General features: G+C 42.6%; 1 protein-coding gene across 1 annotated transcript in view; it reads left to right on the forward strand.

The window, feature by feature from the left end:
• LOC106567848 (glutamate receptor 3) overlaps positions 1-26,455 on the forward strand; it is a 116,955-nt gene that overhangs the window by 60,202 nt on the left and 30,298 nt on the right. Inside the window, exon 4 of the mRNA XM_082960406.1 lies at positions 1,161-1,348. Coding sequence (XP_082816532.1) covers positions 1,161-1,348 — 188 coding nt within the window. The remainder of the gene's footprint in view (positions 1-1,160; positions 1,349-26,455) is intronic.

Genomic DNA, 26,455 nt, shown 5'->3' on the forward strand with positions numbered 1-26,455 from the left:
AAAAGGTGTGACAGTGCCTCTTCCCCCTCAGGACGTTGAACAAGTTTGGCATGGGCCTTCAAATCCACAAAACGTTCAACAGCGGCACCATTGAGAGCATCTTGACTGGCTGCATCACTGCTTGGTATGGCAACAGCACCGGCCTCGATCGCATTGCGCTACAGAGGGTGGTGCAGACAGCCCAGTACATTACTGGGGCCAAGCTCCCTGCCATCCAGGACCTCTATATCAGGCGATGAAAGGAAGACCCGGAAAATCATTAAATACTCCAGTCACCCAAGCCATAGACTGTTTTCTCTGCTGCCGCACGGCAAGCGGTACCGGTGCATCAAATCTGACACCAACAGGCTTCTGACCAGTTTCTATCCCCAAACCATAAGACTGCTAAATAGCTAACATAATGGCTACACAGACTGAGTTGACCCTTGTATTTTATTTGTATTTTTGCACTGTCTCTCTATGCACACTCACAGGACTCTACACACTCACGCACACTGACACTCCAACACACACATAACATGCACACATTTATACCACAGGAGGTTGGTGGCACCTTAATTGGGGAGGACAGGCTCGTGGTAATGGCTGGAGCGGAATCAGTAGAATGGTATCAAATACATCAAACACATGGTTTCCATTCCATTTGCTCCGTTCCAGCCATTATTATGAGCCGTCCTACCCTCAGCAGCCTCGACTGATTCATACTGACTACACACACACACACGCACACACACTCACATACAATCTTTATTTACGCCACTGCTACTCTGTTTATCATACATCCTGATGCCTAGTCACCTTACCAATATACTTATCTACCTCTATCACTCCAGTGTCCCTGCACATTGGAAATATGGTATTGGAACTGTAGCTTCTTACTTTCTCATGTTCTTTTATTTCTCGTGTGTTTTTGTTCTCTTATGTTATTACTGCATTGTTGGGTTTAGAGCTTGCAAGAAATGCATTTCATTGTACTTGTGCACGTGACATTGAAACGTTAAACTAGAATATGTGCCCAGATTTTATTGTCAAAGAGCTTTGTATTTTGACTTTACAGTAACTATGACGTGATTAAGTACACCGCTCTCCTCTGCAAACGACCACAAACCCACCTTTGCCATTCTACAGTATGTGACTGATCCCCTCTCTCTCCTCTCCAGGTTTCTCTATCCTTCAAGCCATCATGGAGTCAGCAGTGGCCAGTAACTGGCAGGTGACAGCCCGGTCGGTGGGCAGCATAGTAGACCCTACAGAGTACAAACGCATCATTGAGGAGATGGACCGCAGGCAGGAGAAACGCTTCCTCATCGACTGTGAGGTGGGAAGAATCAACACCATCCTGGAACAGGTATAGTACTGTGGGCCTTAAAGGCCCAGTGCAGTCAAAAACGTGATTTTGCTGTTTTAAATATAAACTCACTGGCCAGTTTATTAGGTACATCCATCTAGTACCAGGTCGGACCCCCCTTTGCCTCCAGAAAACCTGAATTATTCGGGGGAATTCTACAATTCAGAATTGTTCCACAGGGAGGTTGGTCCATGCTGACGCGATGGCAGTACGCAGTTACTGCAGATTGGACGACAGTACATTAATGCTGTGAACAGCCCATTCCATCTCATCCTAAAGATGCTCTACTGGGTTGAGCTCTGGGGACTGTGCAGGCTGGTTAAGTAAACTGAACTCGCTGTCATGTTCCAGGCAATGTTTTTCCACTCCTCAATTGTCTAATGTTGGTGATTGCGTGGAGATTGGAGCCGCTTCTTGTTTTTTGCTGACAGGAGTGGAACACGGTGTGGTCATGTATTGAAATATCCCATCCGTGCCAAGGATCGACGATTTGTGCGTTCCGAGATACCGTTCTGCAAACCACTGTTGTGCGGCACCGTTAATTGCCTATTTGTGTCCTGCATGTTAGCGTGCAGGATTCTTGCCATTCTCCTTTGACCTCTCTCATGAACGAGCTGTTTTGGCCCACAGGACTGTCGCTGACTGGATGTTTTTTGTTTGTCGCACCATTCTCTGTAAACCCTAGACACTGTTGTGCATGAAAAGCCCAGGAGGACGGCAGTTTCTGAGATACTGGAACCGGCGCTCCTGGCACCGACAATCATACCACGCTCAAAGTCGCTTAGGTCACTCGTTTTGCTCATTCTAACGTTCAATCAAACAGTAACTGAATGCCTTGATGCCTGCCTGTCTGCCTGATTTATATAGCAAGCCACGGCCACGTGACTCATTGTCTGTAGGAGCGGTCCATGTCCGTGTACCTAATAAACTGGCCAGTGAGTGTATATATTTAAATTTTTTGTTTTATTGGGATCCCCATTAGCCGGCACCATGGCGACAGCTAGTCTTACTGGGGTCCGACACATAACGAGAAATATAACATTACAGACAAAAGACTTTACAATTTACATCCAAACCTTTAACATGTAGTGTGTGTGTGTGTGTGGGTGTGTGTGTGTGTGTGTGTGGTGAGATTTGACGATGTACCAATTCCATGGCACATGGTTTATGATTTGACATGCAAAATGACAACGGATTCAAAATCTCAAATTTTTCAATATAAATGATTATACACAATTCTTGCAACCAATAGAATGTTATATATATGTGGGATACAATCTTCCCAGCTCTGCAGATATTGCTGTGAGGAAGCAGAGTCATTAGATCATTTATTTTGGTACTGTCCATATGTAGCTTGTTTTTGGTAACAGGTCCAGGAATGGTGGAAGAATTGTAACATTTACCTGGAGCTAACGTTGCAGATAGCAATACTGGGTGATTTGAAAAGTCATAGTCAATTGATCAATAATATACAGTGGGGGAAAAAAGTATTTGATCCCCTGCTGATTTTGTACGTTTGCCCACTTACAAAGAAATGATCAGTCTATAATTTTAATAGTAGGTTCATTTGAACAGTGAGAGACAGAATAACAACAAAAATATCCAGAAAAACGCATGTCAAAAATGTTATAAAATGATTTGCATTTTAATGAGGGAAATAAGTATTTGACCCCTCTGCAAAACATGACTTCGTACTTGGTGGCAAAACCCTTGTTGGCAATCACAGAGGTCAGACGTTTCTTGTTGTTGGCCACCAGGTTTGCACACATCTCAGGAGGGCTTTTGTCTCACTCCTCTTTGCAGATCTTGTCCAAGTCTTTAAGGTTTCGAGGCTGACGTTTGGCAACTCGAACCTTCAGCTCCCTCCACAGATTTTCTATGGGATTAAGGTCTGGAGACTGGCTAGGCCACTCCAGGACCTTAATGTGCTTCTTCTTGAGCCACTCCTTTGTTGCCTTGGCCGTGTGTTTTGGGTCATTGTCATGCTGGAATACCCATCCACGACCCATTTTCAATGCCCTGGCTGAGGGAAGGAGGTTCTCACCCAAGATTTGACGGTACATGGGCCCGTCCATCGTCCCTTTGATGCGGTGAAGTTGTCCTGTCCCCTTAGCAGAAAAACACCCCCAAAGCATAATGTTTCCACCTCCATGTTTGATGGTGGAGATGGTGTTCTTGGGGTCATAGGCAGCATTCCTCCTCCTCCAAACACGGCGGTTTGGTGTTGATGTCAAAGAGCTCCATTTTGGTCTCATCTGACCACAACACTTTCACCAGTTGACTTCTGAGTCATTCAGATGTTCATTGGCAAACTTCAGACGGACATGTATATGTATTCTTGAGCAGGGGGACCTTGCGGGCGCTGCAGGATTTCAGTCCTTCACGGCGTAGTGTGTTACCAATTGTTTTCTTGGTAACTATGGTTCCAGCTGCCTTGAGATCATTGACAAGATCCTCCAGTGTAGTTCTGGGCTGATTCCTCACTGTTCTCATGATCATTGCAACTCCACGAGGTGAGATCTTGCATGGAGCCCCAGGCTGAGGGATATTGACAGTTCTTTTGTGTTTCTTCCATTTGCGAATTATCGCACCAAATGTTGTCACCTTCTCACCAAGCTGCTTGGCGATGGTCTTGTAGCCCATTCCAGCCTTGTGTAGGTCTACAATCTTGTCCCTGAGATCCTTGGAGAGGTCTTTGGTCTTGGCCATGGTGGAGAGTTTGTAATCTGATTGATTGATTGCTTCTGTGGACAGGTGTCTTTTTTACAGGTAACAAGCTGCAGTTAGGAGCACTCCCTTTAAGAGTGTGCTCCTAATCTCAGCTCGTTACCTGTATAAAAGACACCTGGGAGCCAGAAATCTTTCTGATTGAGAGAGGGTCAAATATTATTTCCCTCATTAAAATGCGTTTTTCTGGATATTTTTGTTGTTATTCTGTCTCTCACTGTTCAAATAAACCTACCATTAAAATTATAGACTGATCCTTTCTTTGTCAGTGGGCAAACGTACAAAATCAGCAGGGGATCAAATACTTTTTTCCCCCACTGTAATAATTATTTTAGCAAAAATGTGTATCTATAATTTACAATCTGTAGAAACTATGAGAATAGAAAGGTTCAGTACTTTTGTGAAGCATCACAGCACAGTTGAAGAATATATGGCAACTTGAAATCCAATATGGATGGTGTTAAGCGATAGATGGGAGGGGTTGAATGGAGCTGAAGGGTGGGACTAATAACAACAAGATAACAAATTTAAATATAATGTGTCTCCAAAATGTTTATAGGTTCAGAACTTTTGTGAAATAGCACAGTTACAAATATATGGCAAATAGAAATCAAACTGGATGGACAACAGAAATAGAGGGAGGCCAGGACTAAAAAGAAACAAAATATAACTATTGTAAAATATACTGCTCAAAAAAATAAAGGGAACACTTAAACAACACAATGTAACTCCAAGTCAATCACACTTCTGTGAAATCAAACTGTCCACTTAGGAAGCAACACTGATTGACAATAAATTTCACATGCTGTTGTGCAAATGGAATAGACAACAGGTGGAAAGTGTAGGCAATTAGCAAGACACCGCCAATAAAGGAGTGGTTCTGCAGGTGGTGACCACAGACCACTTCTCAGTTCCTATGCTTCCTGGCTGATGTTTTGGTCACTTTTGAATGCTGGCGGTGCTTTCACTCTAGTGGTAGCATGAGACGGAGTCTACAACCCACACAAGTGGCTCAGGTAGTGCAGCTCATCCAGGATGGCACGTCAATGCGAGCTGTGGCAAGAAGGTTTGCTGTGTCTGTCAGCGTAGTGTCCAGAGCATGGAGGCGCTACCAGGAGACAGGCCAGTACATCAGGAGACGTGGAGGAGGCCGTAGGAGGGCAACAACCCAGCAGCAGGACCGCTACCTCCGCCTTTGTGCAAGGAGGAGCAGGAGAAGCACTGCCAGAGCCCTGCAAAATGACCTCCAGCAGGCCACAAATGTGCATGTGTCTGCTCAAACGGTCTGAAACAGACTCCATGAGGGTGGTATGAGGGCCCGACGTCCACAGGTGGGGGTTGTGCTTACAGCCCAACACCGTGCAGGACGTTTGGCATTTGCCAGAGAACACCAAGATTGGCAAATTCGCCACTGGCGCCCTGTGCTCTTCACAGATGAAAGCAGGTTCACACTGAGCACGTGACAGACGTGACAGAGTCTGGAGACGCCGTGGAGAACGTTCTGCTGCCTGCAACATCCTCCAGCATGACCGGTTTGGCGGTGGGTCAGTCATGGTGTGGGGTGGCATTTCTTTGGGGGGCCGCACAGCCCTCCATGTGCTCGCCAGAGGTAGCCTGACTGCCATTAGGTACCGAGATGAGATCCTCAGACCCCTTGTGAGACCATATGCTGGTGTGGTTGGCCCTGGGTTCCTCCTAATGCAAGACAATGCTAGACCTCATGTGGCTGGAGTGTGTCAGCAGTTCCTGCAAGAGGAAGGCATTGATGCTATGGACTGGGCCGCCTGTTCCCCAGACCTGAATCCAATTGAGCACATCTGGGACATCATGTCTCGCTCCATCCACCAACGCCACGTTGCACCACAGACTGTCCAGGAGTTGGCGGATGCTGTAGTCCAGTTCTGGGAGGAGATCACTCAGGAGACCATCCGCCACCTCATCAGGAGCATGCCCAGGCGTTGTAGGGAGGTCATACAGGCACGTGGAGGCCACACACACTTCTGAGCCTCATTTTGACTTGTTTTAAGGACATTACATCAAAGTTGGATCAGCCTGTAGTGTGGTTTTCCACTTTAATTTTGAGTGTGACTCCAAATCCAGACCTCCATGGGTTGATAAATTGGATTTCCATTGATTCTTTTTGTGTGATTTTGTTGTCAGCACATTCAACTATGTAAAGAAAAAAGTATTTAATAAGATTATTTCATTCATTCAGATCTAGGATGTGTTATTTTAGTGTTCCCTTTATTTTTTGAGCAGTGTAGATTGTGTTTGTAAAATGTGTATAGTACACTGCTCAAAAAAATAAAGGGAACACTTAAACAACACAATGTAACTCCAAGTCAATCACACTTCTGTGAAATCAAACTGTCCACTTAGGAAGCAACACTGATTGACAATACATTTCACATGCTGTTGTGCAAATGGAATAGACAACAGGTGGAAATTATAGGCAATTAGCAAGACACCCCCAATAAAGGAGTGGTTCTGCAGGTGGGGACCACAGACCACTTCTCAGTTCCTATGCTTCCTGGCTGATGTTTTGGTCACTTTTGAATGCTGGTGGTGCTTTCACTCTAGTGGTAGCATGAGACGGAGTCTACAACCCACACAAGTGGCTCAGGCAGTGCAGCTCATCCCGGATGGCACATCAAAGCGAGCTGTGGCAAGAAGGTTTGCTGTGTCTGTCAGCGTAGTGTCCAGAGCATGGAGGCGCTACCAGGAGACAGGCCAGTACATCAGGAGACGTGGAGGAGGCCGTAGGAGGGCAACAACCCAGCAGCAGGACCACTACCTCCGCCTTTGTGCAAGGAGGAGCAGGAGAAGCACTGCCAGAGCCCTGCAAAATGACCTCCAGCAGGCAAAATGACCTCCAGCAGGATCAGCTTGTAGTGTGGTTTTCCACTTTAATTTTGAGTGTGACTCCAAATCCAGACCTCCATGGGTTGATAAATTGGATTTCCATTGATTATTTTTGTGTGATTTTGTTATCAGCACATTCAACTATGTAAAGAAAAAGGTATTTAATAAGATTATTTCTTTCATTCAGATCTAGGATGTGTTGTTTAAGTGTTCCCTTTATTTTTTTGAGCAGTATATGTACAGTCGTGGCCAAAAGTTTTGAGAATGACACAAATATTAATTTTCACAAAGTCTGCTGCCTCAGTTTGTATGATGGCAATTTGCATATACTCCAGAATGTTATGAAGAGTGATCAGATGAATTGCAATTAATTGCAAAGTCCCTCTTTGCCATGCAAATGAACTGAATCCCCCAAAAACATTTCCACTGCATTTCAGCCCTGCCACAAAAGGACCAGCTGACATCATGTCAGTGATTCTCTCGTTAACACAGGTGTGAGTGTTGACGAGGACAAGGCTGGAGATCACTCTGTCATGCTGATTGAGTTCGAATAACAGACCGGAAGCTTCAAAAGGAGGGTGGTGCTTGGAATCATTATTCTTCCTCTGTCAGCCATGGTTACCTGCAAGGAAACACATGCCGTCGTCATTGCTTTGCACAAAAAGGGCTTCACAGGCAAGGATATTGGTGTCAGTAAGATTGCACCTAAATCAACGATTTATCGGATCATCAAGAACTTCAAGGAGAGTGGTTCAATTGTTGTGAAGAAGGCTTCAGGGCGCCCAAGAAAGTCCAGCAAGCGCCAGGACCGTCTCCTAAAGTTGATTCAGCTGTGGGATCGGGGCACCACCAGTACAGAGCTTGCTCAGGAATGGCAGCAGGCAGGTGTGAGTGCATCTGCACACACAGTGAGGCGAAGACTTTTGGAGGATGGCCTGGTGTCAAGAAGGGCAGCAAAGAAGCCAATTCTCTCCGGGAAAACATCAGGGACAGACTGATATTCTGCAAAAGGTACAGGGGTTGGACTGCTGAGGACTGGGGTAAAGTCATTTTCTCTGATGAATCCCCTTTCCGATTTTTTGGGGCATCCGAAAAAGGCTTGTCCGGAGAAGACAAGGTGAGCGCTATCATCAGTCCTGTGTCATGCCAACAGTAAAGCATCCTGAGACCATTCATGTGTGGGGTTGCTTCTCAGCCAAGGGAGTGGGCTCACTCACAATTTTGCCCAAGAACACAGCCATGAATAAAGAATGGTACCAACACATCCTCCGAGAGCAACTTCTCCCAACCATCCAGGAACAGTTTAGTGACGAACAATGCCTTTTTCAGCATGATGGAGCACCTTGCCATAAGGCAAAAGTGATAACTAAGTGGCTCAGGGAACAAAACATCGATATTTTGGGTCCATGGCCAGGAAATTCCCCAGACCTTAATCCCATTGAGAACTTGTGGTCAATCCTCAAGAGGCAGGTGGACAAACAAAAACCCACAAATTCTGACAAAGTCCCAAGTATTGATTATGCAGGAATGGGCTGCCATCAGTCAGAATGTTGCCCAGAAGTTAATTGACAGCATGCCAGGGCGGATTGTAGAGGTCTTGAAAAAGAAGGGTCAACACTGCAAATATTGACTCTTTGCATCAACTTCATGTAATTGTCAATAAAAGCCTTTGACACTTATGAAATTCTTGTAATTATACTTCAGTATTCCATAGTAACATCTGACAAAAATATCTAAAGACACTGTAGCGTAGCAGCAAACTTTGTGGAAATTAATATTTGTGTCATTCTCAAAACTTTTGGCCATGACTGTATAAACTGGAAGTTGAAGCCTAAGTGTTATGGTTTACAATGACAAGCAAAACATGCAGCTCTGTTCTGGGCCAGCTGCAGCTTAACTAGGTCCTTCTTTGCAGCACTTGACCATATGACTTGACAATAATCAAGAGTGTGGTGTTAAAAAAGCAGAGCATCTTTTTATCACGGACAGACCTCTCCTCATCGTCACAACCATTGAATCAATATGTTTTGACCTTGACAGTTAAAACAATTATTATTCCAACCTCATATACTGTATTTCCACTCTATGAGGTTGGAATAATACTGTGAAAATTATGATAATGCCCTTTTAGTGTAGGAGCTGTTTGAAAAGTCTGCATGACATTTCTGCCTGTTTTGGTGGGATGGAGGTTTGGCCTGCCTGGTGACATCACTAGGCGGTAAATTAGTTAATAGACCAACCTCTCAGCCAATAACAGTTCGTTTTCAGTATTCCCCTCCCAACTCCTTGACATTCCTACTGTAGCTAAATTCCTGCTTGAGAAATTGCTATTTGCTAATAAGCTATTTTGTTTCTTTTTGACCATTTTAATTGAAAACAATCACAATAAGGTACTTCATTGTTACCCAGAAATGATTTGAAATTGAGATACAAACGGCTGCATTGGCCCTTTAAGACTCATTCGCTACTGCAGAAGCTTAGGGGATTCGTTGAACTACACTTAGATTAGTACAACAGAATGCCTTCAACTGGAATGTGTCTTTAACCAAACCCCTCTGAATCAGAGGTGCGGGGGGCTGCCATAATCGACATCCACGTCTTCGGCACTTGCTCAGGGGCAGAATGACCGATTTTTGGTTATGAGCTGTAGAGTACCCAAGTTCGGTTATATTGGTGTGTGTGAATCGGACCAGTCAGTTGATGTCTATCAACTGAATGAATCAACAACCAGGGTTCAGTACCCCATTTATACTTTTATACCTGTGGAAAAAATATAATTATCACACGCACTCACGCACACACGCACAATTAATGAGCTGTGGTTCTTAGGTTTAAAAATCACTTATTTAGTTGTCCTTTATGTGTGTGCATGAATGGAATATTTTGTAGTAGTAATCTTCATTCTACAAAAGATGATTAAAAGTTTGGCCGTGCCCTTGTTTGTTTTCAAATACTAAGAGGACCTTCTTCGAGAGAGTCTGATTCACCCACATAGATCTCTGTCAGGGTTCCATCCCTTCAAAGAAGCCTTTTATGAGCCTCAGTCTGCCATTCAGTCTGCCTCCATTCCTTCAATACCTCTGAAAGTACCATCTCCATTAGTAGAGATCTATCCTGGCTTCTCCAGCTTTGTACTTCTTATTCCTTCTCCATTACCCTCTAAGACATTTAACAGGGCTTCTCCATTACCCTTTAAGACATTTAACAGGGCTTCTCCATTACCCTCTAAGACATTTAACAGGGCTTCTCCATTACCCTTTAAGACATTTAACAGGGCTTCTCCATTACCCTCTAAGACATTTAACAGGGCTTCTCAATTACCCTTTAAGACATTTAACAGGGCTTCTCCATTACCCTCTAAGACATTTAACAGGGCTTCTCCATTACCCTCCAAGATTTAACAGGGCTTCTCCATTACCCTTTAAGACATTTAACAGGGCTTCTCCATTACCCTCTAAGACATTTAACAGGGCTTCTCCATTACCCTCTAAGACATTTAACAGGGCTTCTCCATTACCCTTTAAGACATTTAATTAACAGGGCTTCTCCATTACCCTCTAAGACATTTAACAGGGCTTCTCCATTACTCTCTAAGACATTTAACTGGGCAGTAAGTATGGCTGAAACTCTTGGCGCCTCATAATACCCTCACACACCACAAACAGAGGGAACATTCTCTCTTTAAGGGGGTTATGGTGCAACATAACAAAAATAAATTAACATTTTAGTCATTTAGCAGACGCTCTTATCCAGAGCGACTTACAGTAGTGAATGCATACATTTCATAAAATGTTTTCATACTGGTCCCCCGTGGGAATCGAACCCACCCCCCTGGCGTTGCAAACACCATGCGCTACCAACTGAGCCACACGGGACCCGTACTTGTTGTTGGATCTTATTGTTGATCTAGCCGCGGTTTGAGGTTGGCTCCTAGGCTACATTTTCACTGAGGAATAACAGCTACTATTAACCATGGTTCCTCTCTCATCCTGTTTCCTAGGTGATCAGCCACTGAATAGCACATTACTGTTGATTTAGATTTGTTTATGTCTGCTTGCACAAGCTTGGAATGGGTTCACTAATCTTATTGTTAACAATATCATTTTATACCAGTTGTTTAGCTTTGTGTTTGTTATACTCAGGATGACATTTCATCTGATATATAGAGTTTGATTAATTAGCGATGTGATTCCCAACTCATAGATTATAACTAAATAAATTATCTAGCGCTTTAGTTTTTTTTCATAAAACATGTTTCCTATAAGGTTTTTCAAACTGAATGGATTTGTTGGCGAAATCCCCTGAGTAGTGACGTAAGTAATGGCCCTTTTTCTTCTATTCTATCTGACAATTGAAATTGAAGTAATGCCACAGTTCTTTAGTCAGCGGTGTTGTAGGGTTTTCTCTAAAATGTCACAGAGCTCTCTAATGAGATGGAGTGCCACCAGGGCAGAGGGCTCAAAGGAATGGGACTGACCGACTGACTCCCAGGACCTTCAATCCACACAGGAAACACTCCTCATAACTACACTGTTTGTTTCACCCATGTTATGTTTCCTCTATTTTTTACACAAATACACAAGCCTACAGGGTTTAAAATGGTGTGTGTGTGTATATCTGTGTCCAAACACCTTCCTAATATTGAGTTTTGCCCTCAGAACAGCCTCAATTCGTCGGGGCATGGACTCTACAAGGTATCGAAAGCATTCCACAGGGATGCTGGCCAATGTTACTTCACATTTTTGGGGGGCATTGAGTAAACTTTAGGTCAGGTGACGGGACACTTGAACATTGTGAGAATTTTGTGCAACTTCCTACACGCGGTTACAGTCAACACTGAGGCTGTACCATTACAGTTTTAGACAGTTGCCAATAGGCTATTGTGGCTATTTGAGCATAATGTACAGTGCCTTCGGAAAGTATTCAGACCCCTTGACTTTTTCCACATTTTGTTACATTTCAGCCTTATTCTAAAATGGATTAAATAAAACAAATCTCAGCAATCTACACACAATACCCCATAATGACATAGCGAAAACAGATTTTTAGAAAAAAATATGATTTACATAAGTATTCAGACCCTTTGCTATGAGACTCGAAATTGAGCTCAGGTGCATCCTGTTTCCGTTGATTATCCTTGAGATGTTTCTACAATTTATTTGGAGTCCACCTGTGGTAAATTCAATTGACTGGACATGATTTGGAAAGGCATACACCTGTCTATATAAGGTCCCACAGTTGACAGTGCATGTCAGAGCAAAAACCAAGCCATGAGGTCGATGGAATTGTCCTTAGAGCTCCAGGACAGGATTGTGTCGAGGCACAGATCTGGAGAAGGGTACCAAAAAAAATTCTTCAGCATTGAAGGTCCCCAAGAACACAGTGGCCTCCATCATTCTTAAATGGAAGACGTTTGGAACCACCAAGATTCTTCCTAGAGCTGGCTTCCCGGCCAAACTGAGCAATCGGGGAGAAGGGCCTTGGTCAGGGAGGTGACCAAGAACCCGATGGTCACTCTGACAGAGCTCTAGAGTTCCTCTGTGGAGGGAAGAACCTTCCAGAAGGACAACCATCTCTGCAGCACTCCAACAATCAGGCCTTTATGGTAGAGTGACCAGACAGAAGCCATTCCTCAGTAAAAGGCACCTAAAGGACTCTAAGACCATGAGAACCAAGATTCTCTGGTCTGATGAAACCAAGATAGAACTATTTGGCCTGAATGCCAAGCATCACATCTGGAGGAAACCTGGCACCATCCCTACAGTGATGCATGGTGGTGGCAGCAACATTAATGTTTTTCAGCGGCAGGGACTGGGAGACTAGTCATGGGGCATGGATGGAGCAAAGATGAACGGAGCAAAATACAGAGAGATCCTTGATGAAAACCTGCTCCAGAGCGCTCAGGACCTCAGACTGGGGCTACGGTTCACCTTCTAACAGGACAACGACCCTAAGCACACAGCCAAGACAACGCAGGAGTGGCTTTGGGATAAGTCTCTGAATGTCCTTGAGTGACCCAGCTAGAGCCTGAACTTGAACACAGTCTAACATCTCTGGAGAGACCAGAAAATAGCTGTGCAGCAACGCTCCCCATCCAACCTGACAGAGCTTGAGAAGATCTGCAGAGAAGAATGGGTGAAACTCCCCAAATACAGGTGTGCCAAACTTGTAGCGTCATACCCATGAAGACTCTAGGTTGTAATCACTGCCAAAGTTGCTTCAACAAAGTACCGAGTAAAGGGTCTGAATACTTATGCAAATTGTGATATTTCAGTTTTTTTTAATATATATATTATAGCAAAAATGTCTAAAAACCTGTTTTTGCTTTTTCAGTATTGTGTATTGTATGTAGATTGATGAGGGAAAAAAACTGTTTAATACATTTTAGAATAAGGCTGTAACCGAAAGAATTTGGAAAAAGTCAAGGGGTCTGAATACTTTCCGAATGCACTGTAGGCCTACCAACAAAACCAATGGCAGTGAATCCCATAACATTTTCACATGGAAATAGCTCTGGATTTCTGTGATATAGTCTATGTGGTGTTCAGTGCAGGCCTACATTCAATGAGACTTTTAAAAACATTTTTACATTATGAAGGGCTTGACATGAATGAATGATTTTTTACAACATGGGCCAAAAAGCTGACTGTAAATTGCATTGTATTGTGTTGTATGATGCAAGAAGCCACTTTACAAAGTGAAATACATTTGTATTACCATACAGAGAATTAGACAGTGTAGGCTACCCCTCTGCCTATTGGCTTATTTGCATGTTCAAGCCTGTCTCAAAATACAACACTGCCCCTTTAATTAAGATATAAGCTTTTTACCTGACAGGATTTTCAAAGACAGCTTGAAATGTAGCCTACACGTTTTGTGCTCTTGTAGGAAGCAGTAACTCCCCATTGCTGGCCTATACTTATCTATAACTGGGCTAATAACTTGCTAACTAGCAAAGAATATAAACAAATGTGCACACGCACACTCTGCGCTCTGATCTGAACTGATCTGAAAAGTGCACTAGCTACTGATTGAAAGACCGCTTGTGAGCTACTCCCGACAATAGAATTCTATTCTGTTGTGCTCTGGCTCTGTTACAACAAAATCACGGACTTAATCTTGCAAAGTTAGATTTGTTTTGGTTTGTTGCATTGAAAATGAGGTGATATAATGTTGATTCGATCACAGAAAAACGTTGATCTATATAGTGCAAAATAATGGGACGACTTCAGTGAATTTCAATCTCATGCGTCTCTGCGCGGCATGGCATTTCTTCTGGGCGGCAGTCCTGGAGGAAGTGCGCGGCCGCCCACGTGCACAGTTTAGAGGGAACATTGATGCTGGCCCATGTTGACTACATTGCTTCCCACAGTTGTGTCAAGTTGGCTGGATGTCCTTTGGATGGTGGACCATTCGTGATACACACAGGAAACTGTTGAGCATGAAAACCCCAGAACCATTACAGTTCTTAACACAAACCAATGCGCATGGCAGCTACTACCATACCCCATTCAAAGGCACTTATAATATTTTGTCTTGCCCATTCACCCTCTGAATGGCACACATACACAATCCATGTCTCAATTGTCTCAAGGCTTAAAAATCCTTCTTTAATCTGTCTCCCCCGCTTCCTTTACACTGATTGAAGGGGATTTAACAAGTGGCATCAATAAGGGATCATAGCATTCACCTGGTCAGACTATGTCATGGAAAGAGCAGCTATTCTTCATTATGGTGATCCTTCATTGTGATTGTGCTAAAGAGTTTTACTGTGACCTTTCAGACAGATTTGTGTTTATTGCCACTTGGTTCTGACCATGATGGAAGGATGTATCTGAAAGTGACAGAATATTACTTTCTCATTCAGGTCAGGAGGTTTATATCTGTCCTCTTGACTGATGTGAGAGGTTGAAATCTTGACATTTATTATAAGTGTGATATCTCTGCTTTCCAAGCCCTGACACCCACAGCCCCAGTGTGAATGTTGAAGCCATTTGAAGTCACTTAACAGACACAGCGGTGGCTTTGGTGTTTGAGACTGGCAGGACACGTCTGGGTCTCTCAAGGACGATTCATTATGTGGGTCGTCACATCAACACTTTAATATCAGCAGCTCCCAGTGTAAGTAGGACACGCTGTCCCATAACAGCATACAATCAGCCTGCTAAAAATAGCCCTAGCCTCCTAGCCTGAAGGAAGATTTCACACAAAGGCAGGCAGGAGCCTGAACACATGCAAGATCACTCAGCGATACACTGGGCCGGATGGGATGGGGAGAATCCTCCAGAAACAAACACCCATTTTGGATTGTATTCCTCGAGTAGTGTGCAGTACTGAAGGCACAATATCTGAGAGAGATGCACAGAGTGGAGGACTCCCTGTCTTTCTCTCCTAATATGAACCCAATGACTTGTCATTCAAAACGCATGTCTAGCACAGTGTCTCCTCCTATTCAATCATATAGTCGTTACTCGTTATCATTTCTCTCAGTGAGGTAGTTTGGTGCAAGACAGACCAGAGTGTGTGCTGGCCTGAGGCTCTGTATGTGTTGATTTGTGGGGTCTGGGAGCTTGCCCTGCCCTGCAGGCTCTCACCATCTTAAAGGTATCAACCTGCTCATCTCCTCTGTAAAGAATAGGCCCAGGCATGAATGGATGGGCCTTTGGAGAGACCTCACTCCCACAACCTGCTCATAAATGATCAAGTGACGGGCCCAGTTTACCACAGGAGAAAAAAAGAGAGAGGTAGTGTGTGGAGACTAGAGACGAGAGTGGATGGAGAGAGAATAGAATGCTTGTGGGAATGGAACCATGCATCCAGCTCCCCTCTGCTGTGCAGTGCTCTGTGCTGGTTGATGGAATAGCAGAAGTGGTATAATGCCCACTGGTGGATTGGAATTCCACTCCCACAGAGGAGAGGGGGGTGGATGAGCTGGATTATGCTGGAAGGGGAAATGGGAGCTTGTAGAGGGAACCTGACTCTGCGTGTGAATTACTGTATTGCTAAATGGTTTGTTTTACATAGATATCAATTTAAAAGGTATGACATGATACGCTGTCTTTGTAGTAGTACTGTAGTTTTAGAGGTGGTGCAGCAGTATTACTATTAGTACTACTATTACTATCATTAGTACACATTTTAATTGGACCTTTTCCTGCTCAGTTGTTTTACACAGATGTTTAAGTGGAGGAGGAAAGGGAAGGATTGAATCCTAAGGAGGCCAGTTTCCATTCTGAGGAGTCGGATGACAAATGACTCTTATACGGCATCAACAAAGACAAGGCTCTGTCAGGGGGAATGCTTTTAAAGGGAGCCAAATCTTTTGGAAGACACCGGGGTATAGATGGAGCCCTGCACAGAGCCGCGGCTCCAGTCTGCTTAATTAGAATAGATTCCCCAAGGAATACTTAGGCTAATGGTCCTGCAGCAGCACAGCACAGCCCAGCACAGCACAGCCCAGCACAGCGCAACCAAGATAGGAGAGGAAATGAAGATAACTGTGCTTTCTTACACAATGGGCAGGGCAGACAGAAAGCCCTCTCTCTCCCAAACATACTGACGGGCTGTTTTATAACTCTTACTGCAGAGGAATACATCACCACATTCAGGTTTGGGAGTAACGGATTACATGTAATCCGTTACATGTAATCTGATTACAAAAAAACGAACTGTAATTGGTTATGTTACCAGCAAAAATATTGAAATCAGATTTCAGATACTTTTGAACAACTGGCTTACTTTTAAATTCAGATATTATGTTTGCGTAAAAAAATACACGACACCTTTCTGTTTCCTCCATTACATTCAATTCAGAATTGAAAAAAGACGCAAGTTTAAGTTTCTCAGAGACCACTATGATGACACGCCAAATGAATTTGATGGATCCTTTTTGTCTTCTTCTAATGCCTAAATAATCCAAAAGTAACTGAAAGTAATCTGATTATTTTGGTCATCTCAAAAAAAAATATTTTACATTTTATACTCAAGAATGAATCTGAATGTCAATGTTAGTGTGTCTAATCTCATCACCCAGAACCAAATCCTGCGCGCATGCTGGCCGTCGGCCAACTACTTGATTTATTTATTGTATGTTTTTTTTTTTTTTTTTACCGCGTGCAGGAAGTTGCACAAAATTCTCACAATGTTCAAGTGTCCCGTCACCTGACCTAAAGTTTGCCCAGACCCAACTGCTAATACCCCCATCTCCAGCGCCCGTATCACTCTCCACCACATGACCTCAAACTGCACCATTTTGTTTCTCTCCTTCGCCCATGCACTTTCAACAGTTAGATAATAAAGCATTTTACCTTTCCATTGTGTTAACGATGGAGGATTGGTTGATTTTCAGTTTTTAAGTAAACGTTTTTTTTCAAGAGGATAGACAAGAAAAGATTCGTCCACCCCATTGGGTAGCTCACTGCACCCTCATATGCCATGTCTTTAAATTTGGCAGACAGACAGATTAAAAGTAAATAGTAATACTTCTGACAGCCAACTTTCTAATTCCACCCATAACTTTTGGACTTCACAGCATTCCCAGAAGGCAGGATTATTGAGTAATTGTTAGTTTTACACTTAAGACATCACTCTGCCATTGTGCTGTAGAATTTGTGAATTTTATCTGTTGTATAATAAATTCTATACATTACTTTATACTGGATTAAGCGTACATTTTAGTTCATTGTAATTTAATTAGTTACACTACATGACCAAAAATATGTGGACACCTGCTCGTTGAACATGTCATTCCAAAATCATGGGCATTAAAATTGAGTTGGTCCCTGGGAAGGCTTTCCACTAGGTGTTGGAACATTGCTGCGGGGACTTGCTTACATTTAGCCACAAGAGCATTAGTGAGGTCGGGCAGTGATGTTGGGGCGATTAGGTCTAGCTCGAAGTCGGCGTTCCAATTCTTCCCAAAGGTGTTCAATGGAGTTGAGGTCAGGGCTCTGTGCAGGCCAGTCAAGTTCTTCTACACTGATCTCGACAAACCATTTCTACATGGACCTCACTTTGTGCACGAGGGGCATTGTCATGCTGAACAAGAAAGGGCCTTTCTCAAACTGTTGCCACAAAGGACTTGGGGACCTTCAATGCTGCAGATTTTTTGGTACCCTTCCCCAGATCTGTGCCTCGACACAATCCTGTCTCAGAGCTCTACGGACAATTCCTTCAACCTCATGGCTTGGTTTTTGCTCTGACATGCACTGTCAACTGTGAGACCTTATATAGACAGGTGTGCCTTTCCAAATCATGTCCAATCAATTGCATTTACCACAGGTGGACTCCAATCAAGTTGTTGAAACATCTCAAGGATGATCAATGGAAACAGGATGCACCTGAGCTCAATTTCGAGTCTCATAGCAAAGGGTATGAATACTGTAAATAAGGTATTTCTGTTTTTTACTTGTAATACATTTGCTAACATTTCTAAAAACCTTTTTTTGCCTTGTCATTATGGGGTATTGTTTGTAGATTGATGAGGAAAAACATTTATTTAATCAATTTTAGAATAAGGCTGTAACGTAACAACATGGAAAAAGTCAAGGGGTCTGAATACTTTCCGAATGCACTGTATAGTGTTAGCAGTTGATGTTACTCTTCAATAACACAAACCCCAAAGCAAATCAGGGGGGAAAATAGGTTTATTCAAAGAGAACAAATCATGCAGGGAGGTAGATGGTAGATGTTCATGCTCCCCTGTCCTCAGTGATTCTCTCCTGTGATTCACTTCAGTGATTCTCTCCTGTGATTCACTTCAGTGATTCTCTCCTGTGATTCTCCCCACAGAACAAAGGGACAGGATGCAGTTTTATAACCCAGCCCTAGCCTGTGGTTGACCAATTAGAATTCCTTGGAATAAAACTGGGCCAATAGCCAAATAACAAGTATCCTATTTCAGGTTCAATGTATAAACAATTTGGACCAATGAGAACTTGCCATGTAGCTATGAGTCCCGGACTGAAATTTCTCTGACCCATTGATATTAGAGAAAAAACACTATTTCCATTGATCGTTAGTACTCTATTGACCTCTCGTCCTCTGCGTTGTGTATTATCTTTAAAATATTTTTACACTCCCCCCTAGACCATTTAAAAAAGAAATATACTTAAAAAGTTATTTTTAGAAAACAATAAAAAACATGAAAAAATAGACAGTATAAAAATCATTAGCAGTAAGCATAAAATCATTCACATTAAACACCTTGCATTTCTATAACACACAAAGGGCATATTGTACTTGCTGTTACATTAAGAAATAGATTTCAAACAAAGTGATGTCCCTTACGATTCCTACCACATCCTGTATTAGGAGGAAACTCACACAAACAATAATATTCAAGACAATAATATTCAATCGTCCTATTGGCAAGGTAATTCCACACTGTTATCAGTCCCACATAGATAACTATTAAAAATGATGTTCTGACAGTCTGCTGGTAGTGAGGAATTCTTCTTCCGTTCCACTGGTTGATAAGGACTTCTGTAATGAACACTTCACCGGGGATCTTGTATCGTTTCAGGTACAGTCAAGGGATAGTGCTGCAGCTTCAGATGGTAGATTATCATAACCTGTAACGAAGGAAACAAAAATGTGAGAGTAACATGTCCTGGTTTCAAGAGAAATTGATATTTCACATAGATTTCCCTAAGTAAGCATGTCCCGATTTTCAGGAAAAAGTTGGCTAGATATCCCTAATATGATGACTGTGGTGTACAACATAGAAGCTTATCAGGTTCTGATCATCTTACTATGCTTCTTCACCCGAGATTGCTAATCAATCAGTTCTTTGTTCTCCAGGCTTCGCTTTGTCATCAACATGGACAACCTTGCAATGAGTGACATGTATCCATTGTGATTTTCCCTGCTGACCTTGTTATGAGCTAAACTTGACAAGGACCTAACCATTTTGGCCCTCATGTCTCTGTTACATCTTTTTTTACCATCACCCACTGTCCTGGTACTACGTCATGTCCCCCCTCAGAAGTTATTCCCCACGCCTCTTTTACTTGTCTGTCTGCTTCCCATACTGCATTAGAGAGTTGTATGCAGTAGTTAAGCATTGTGTCACTCATAAAGTGAACGTCTGCTTTTCTCAAATCTAACATGCCTGGTAGTGACATGGGTTGACCTGTGACGACCTCAAACGGACTCAATCCTGTGATTTTGTTATGTGTTGCCCGTATACTACATAATACCGTAGGCAATGCATCTGAGGTGTATTTCTTAATCAGTTTAGGTGCCTGAGGTGTTCTCTTGGCAGCCGCCTTGGCAGCTCTGTCAGCCAGATCATTACCTTTACTCTCATCTGTAAAGATTTTTCCATGTGCTTTCATTTTCAAAATTGCAACTTGTCCAGCTAACTGGAGAGCATTCAGTAGAGCCATCACCTCTGGTCCATTCTTCAGAGGAGCTCCCAGTGATGTCATGAATCCTCTGTTTTTCCATATTTTTCCAAAATCATGAGTAACACCAAAGGCATACCTCAAGTCTGTAGATATTTGCTGTTTTTCTTTCAGCTTGTTTACATGCTTCTGTCAAAGCCACCAATTCCGCCACCTGTGCTGATGTTCCTGCAGTTAACATGCCTGTCACTATCACATTGTCCATTGTAGTAACTTCCCAGCCTGCCTTCCTCACACCCCCCTCCACAATGCTTGAACTGTCTGTGTGTAAGATAAACTCTGGGTTTCCCAACAGATTCTTCATAAACCCATCAGAGAGCTGATCCAAAACCAACTCACAACAGTCGTGTTCAAGTAATGTGGTATCTGGAGGAAGCATCAGGTAGCTGGATTACATGGTGTGCCATGTTGTATGATGATGTTAGGAGCCTCCACTACTTTAGTATTGGCCATAGCTTCTTTGCTAATGGGATATTGTTTTGTGCAAGGTGGGGCAGCACCTGTCAAGCACACTGGTTCCATATCCAAAGTTCCACACCCATTTTTTTCCGTAGTCCAAATAGGATGGTTCTGAACTGTAGATCCCTGCAGTTGTCTAATTTTCCATGTCACCTTCCCTTCAGAAATGTTCAATGTAGAGTCAAGTTGCATAATAACATCAAGACCTAAAATAGGTTGTTCAAATGAGCCTATCCACACCCCTGCATGAATCTTCATTGGACCAATAGAAATGTATAATGGTTTGGTTTGTTTCATATCTGCCCCCCCCCCCCCCCCACTGTTGCTCTCATCTTCTTGCCCGTGTACTGAGGACATACAGTTGAAGTCGGAAGTTTACATACACCTTAGTCAACTACATTTAAACTCAGTTTTTCACAATTCCTGACATTTAATCCTAGTAAAAATTCCCTGTCTTAGGTCAGTTAGGATCACCACTTTATTTTAAGAATGTGAAATGTCAGAATAATAGTAGAGAGAATGATTTATTTCAGCTTTTATTTATTTTATCACATTCCCAGTGGGTCAGAAGTTTACATACACTCAATTAGTATTTGGTAGCATTGCCTTTAATTTGTTAAACTTGGGTCAAACATTTCTGGTAGCCTTCCACAAGCTTCCCACAGTAGGTTGGGGGAATTTTGGCCCATTCCTCCTGACAGAGCTGGTGTAACTGAGTCAGGTTTGTAGGCCTCTTTGCTCGCTCACGCTTTTTCAGTTCTGCCCACACGTTTTGTATTGGATTGAGGTCAGGGCTTTGTGATGGCCACTCCAATACCTTGACTTTGTTGTCCTTAAGCCATTTTGCCACAAATTTGGAAGTATGCTTGGGGTCATTGTCCGTTTGGAAGACCCATTTGCGACCAAGCTTTAACTTCCTGACTGATGTCTTGAGATGTTGCTTCAATATATCCACATAATTGTCCTTCCTCATGATGCCATCTATTTTGTGAAGAGCACCAGTCACTCCTGCAGCAAAGCACCCCCACAACATGATGCTGCCACCCCCGTGCTTCACGGTTAGGATGGTGTTCTTCGGCTTGCAAGCCTCTCCCTTTTTCCTCCAAACATAACGATGGTCATTATAGCCAAACAGTTCTATTTTTGTTTCATCAGACCAGAGGACATTTCTCCAAAAAGTGTGCAGTTGCAAACCGTAGTCTGGCTTTTTTATGGCGGTTTTGGAGCAGTGGCTTCTTCCTTGCTATGCAGCCTTTCAGGCGATGTCGACATAGGACTCATTTTACTGTGGATGTAGATACTTTTGTACCTGTTTCCTCCAGCATCTTCACAAGGTCCTTTGCTGTTGTTCTGGGATTGATTTTCACCTTTCGCACCAAAGTACGTTCATCTCTAGGAGACAGAACACGTCTCCTTCCTGAGAGGTATGACGGCTGCGTGGTCCCATGGTGTTTCTACTTGCGTACTATTGTTTGTACAGATGGACGTGGTACCTTCAGGCGTTTGGAAATTGCTCCCAAGGATGAACCAGACTTGTGGAGGTCTACAATTTTTTTGCTGAGGTCTTGGATGATTTCTTTTAATTTTCCCATGATGTCAAGCAAAGAGGCGCTGAGTTTGAAGGTATGCCTTGAAATACATCCATATAGTGTGTGTGTGTGTGTGTGTGTGTGTGTGTGTGTGTGTGTGTGTGTGTGTGTGTGTGTGTGTGTGTGTGTGTGTGTGTGTGTGTGTGTGTGTGTGTGTGTGTGTGTGTGTGTGTGTGTGTGTGTGTGTGTGTGCATGCGTGTGTGTGTGTATAACCTCTTTTGAGGACTTAAACCTCTATTATCTCCTAGAAGACAAATTGTTTCTGTTGACCCTGGTTACCCATAAAAACTTGTGTTCACCTCAAAGCTTGTTGAATGCTGCTCACAAGGCTTACATTCCCCACACGTGTAAAAATTGCTTCTCAACTAGCAACTCACTTCAATGCAACAAGAAGGTTTCACAAAACAAAAACAGAGGCCTCAAACCTTTTAATAGAGGACTTGAACCCCTATAACAGAGATTTAACAAACCTGTAACAGAGGACTCAAACCTCTAACCGAGCAAACAAAGGACTTGAACCCTTATACATCACAGATACGTATAACTCATTGCATGCACACATTTTAACCTGATTTGGTTCTTTTAAATGTATATTGGTCTAGACTCACCCAGCAATTATGCCAACAATCAGGAGATTAAGGGTTGACTCCCGAAGTGGGTTGCACTCAGCCTTCTCTCTTTCTTCTGGATCAACACACAGTTTATTACTTTATTACTTCTTGTTGTTTTTCAGACCAATTCATTCTGGTCACGGCATCAAATGTTAGCAGTTGATGTTACTCTTCAATAACACAAACCCCAAAGCAAATCAGGGGGGAAAATAGGTTTATTCAAAGAGAACAAATCATGCAGGGAGGTAGATGGTAGATGTTCATGCTCCCCTGTCTTCAGTGATTCTCTATGTTTCAACATTCCTTCCGTCTTGTGCCAATATCAGTACTTGGATCCAATAGTTTATTCTTTTTTTTGTCAGAGATTGTCAGTTGGATAGGCTCTCGCAAGGTTTTGTATATCTTACCTATCATATGAAGATCCTTTTCTGACTCAAAGATTGCTCTGATGCCCAAAAGATTTCAAATCAAAATGTTGTTTCATTTGGAAATATCTACATTGGTCAGTCCAAAATTGCTTTTTAATTCTGTAATAGAAATACATGTATTTCCTATTACCAAGTCTTTTGCGGTTTCTATGCCTTCAATTTATCGGTGAATTCTGAGGGTTGTGTTTTTAGGGAGTGATATTGGTTTTAGTAGAATATGTTTCATTTTCTTCCATATTGTTATAGTGTTCTTAACTATGCAGTTGTTAATGTTCTTAGCTTTATCCTTTGAAAATAGACATGTGAAAAAGTTCTGGGAATGAGCGTGCACATATTCAGTATGTTCCCATTGTTTCTCTTTAGTGTCCCTAGTGAAAGCTTGGGTAGCGAGTTGATACAATTCCAAGTCTGAAAGGTTAAAACCACTTAGGAAGATATAAAACATTACTTTTTATTCTATGAGTTTTATTTGCCCATATCAAGTCTGTTATGACCGAGAATACTTTTTTAAAGAATGTCTTCGGTGGGGTAATTGTTATTGCCGAGAATAATATAAAAACTTCGGGAGCCATGCCACTCTGAAGAGGTTTATTCTACCTGTAAGATTTATGGGAAGATTGTTCCATTTAATTAGATCTGCTTTCGTATTGTTAAGTAATCTGATAAAGTTATCTTTATATGTTTGTTGTTACTTATTACACATCCTAAGTATTTGCTATTTTTGTGGTCCACTTGAAGGATTGCTGTAGCTCATGTTACGAACTGGATCATAGCCCGTAACAAAGAGGGAGACAACGCGGAGATAAAGAAATAACAAACATATTTATTAAATAAAGTAAACTATATACAATTAACAATGGTGTGTATATTCACTAGTGTAGTGAGTGGATGTGTGCAAAGATGGTGATAATGAGGGGTGTTGAGAGGTGCCAAAACAAGTGCACACAAAGAAGACCCAAAATGCCAGAATAAAAAACAACAGTGTGTCTGCATGGAGAGAGTCTCTTCAATGTATGGGGGAAAGGTGTATTCATCCCCGGGAATGGGCATGCTCCGCTCACATACTCTGATATAAGCAAAACATATTTGCAGATGATCTCCTGTTATACCTGACCAATATAAAAAACGTAATGGCCCCCTTACGTCCCATTTCGCTGACGACCCTCTCGGCTCCGCCCACTGACATCCTATTAAGGAAAACATGAGCAAAGAGAAAGAATTCGGCAGACAGAGTGGGGGGATCGTCACACTCATATGTTATTGATTTTATTTTTCCTATTGCCATTATTTCGTTTTTTTCCACGTTCATGTTATATCTTGAGATTTTAGAGTATTCTGAAAATATTTTTAACAAATATTTTTGGTTTATATCAGAGTATGTGAGCGGAGCATGCCCAATTTGACTGGAGCGTGGCGCGAGATTCCCAGAGGCTGGAGCGTGGCGCGAGATTCCCAGAGGCTGGAGCGTGGAGCGAGATTCCCAGAGGCTGGAGCGTGGAGCGAGATTCCCAGAGGCTGGAGCGTGGAGCGAAATTCCCAGAGGCTGGAGCGTGGAGCGAGATTCCCAGAGGCTGGAGCGTGGAGCGAGATTCCCAGAGGCTGGAGCGTTGGTCTTCTCGCTTGCTCCAGTTTCGTTCCAGTAGCACTAAAGTAGCGCTCACTTCATGACCTTAGGGCAGGCCCGGCCCAGCATGCATTTGTTGTCTACTTGTGTGCTGTTATAGCCCCTTGCTTTAGCTACTGTCATGGAGTTCGCAAAATATTTTCATAAAGAAACTGATAAACCACACAGGCGCGCTTACTATGTGCACATGCTATTAAACGTTCCGTTCATTTTTGTTCTGTTATCTATACAATAGGCCATAATTGATTTTGGCCCAGTAAGCCATAATTGATTTTGGCCCAATAGGCCATAATTGATTTTGGCCCAGTAAGCCATAATTGATTTTGGCCCAATAGGCCATAATTGATTTTGGCCCAATAGGCCTGGCATATTCCCACGTTCAAGAAGCTTTCCGCTTTGATTGGGTTAATTTGCCTAAAAACCAGAAGGGCCTCCCTATCGAAAAAAAAAAAAAAATACTTTGGATCTCTGCCCAGCCTGGGAAGAGTGGCCAAAAGGGTGTTTAGGATCCCCAGTGTCTCCGCAAGCGTAGAGAGGATATTCTCCACTGCTGGCCTGCTCTCCAGGCATCATCGCATGACCCTGAAGCCACACACTGGGAAAACTAAACATTTATTCTAAAAATGAATTCAAAGGCACTAATAAGTAATTTTTCATTTAATTTGTATTTAATTCTCAGTAAATCACAGCCTATATGCACAATGTATAGACTATAATGATTTAATACAATGTTGTTTAGATGCTCAGTCCTTTATGTCCTTACTAGCCTATTGTCACACTCGCAAATGCTTCACAATGTATTTCTTTGCAGGCTATATCCTTGAAATAATATAAATAATATAGCCTAAATAATTAATTTTTGTTCCTTCTTAGGCTCCCTGTCTGGCTCCTGACCTATTTAGAGTTTTTATATGATGTTTAATATTACATGTAGCCTATTTGAAATGATGTGCGCTTCTTAAATTCACCTTTTCATGTTTATTCAAACACTTTTCATTTAAATCCATATGGTTTGGTTTCAATACGTCAAAACCAATGGTAGGTCAAGGTAGTCACAAAAATAGATGGGTGTTGTTTATATTGGGATTTTAATGAATGGAGCGAATTTGGAGCGTCAGTTTTTGTTTTTTAGCGGAGCGGTTGGAATGGACACTGAGTGCCTGAGCGCTGCCCAAGCACCACTCCATGAGCGATGAGGGCGATTTCCAATTGCTCAATTCCGCTCACATGCTCTGGTTTATATTCATGTTTACCAATACTGATACGGTCCTGTCAAATTATTTCTGTAAGCGGTTCAATTGCCAATGCAAACAGGAGGGGGGAGAGAGGACATCCCTGTCTTGTGCCCCTTTCTAAAGAAATGTCATCATCAGCAATTTCATAATTTAGGACATTTATAT

Source organism: Salmo salar, chromosome 13 (assembly GCF_965601325.2).
Source record: "Salmo salar chromosome 13, fSalSal1, whole genome shotgun sequence".
NCBI lineage: Eukaryota > Metazoa > Chordata > Actinopteri > Salmoniformes > Salmonidae > Salmo > Salmo salar.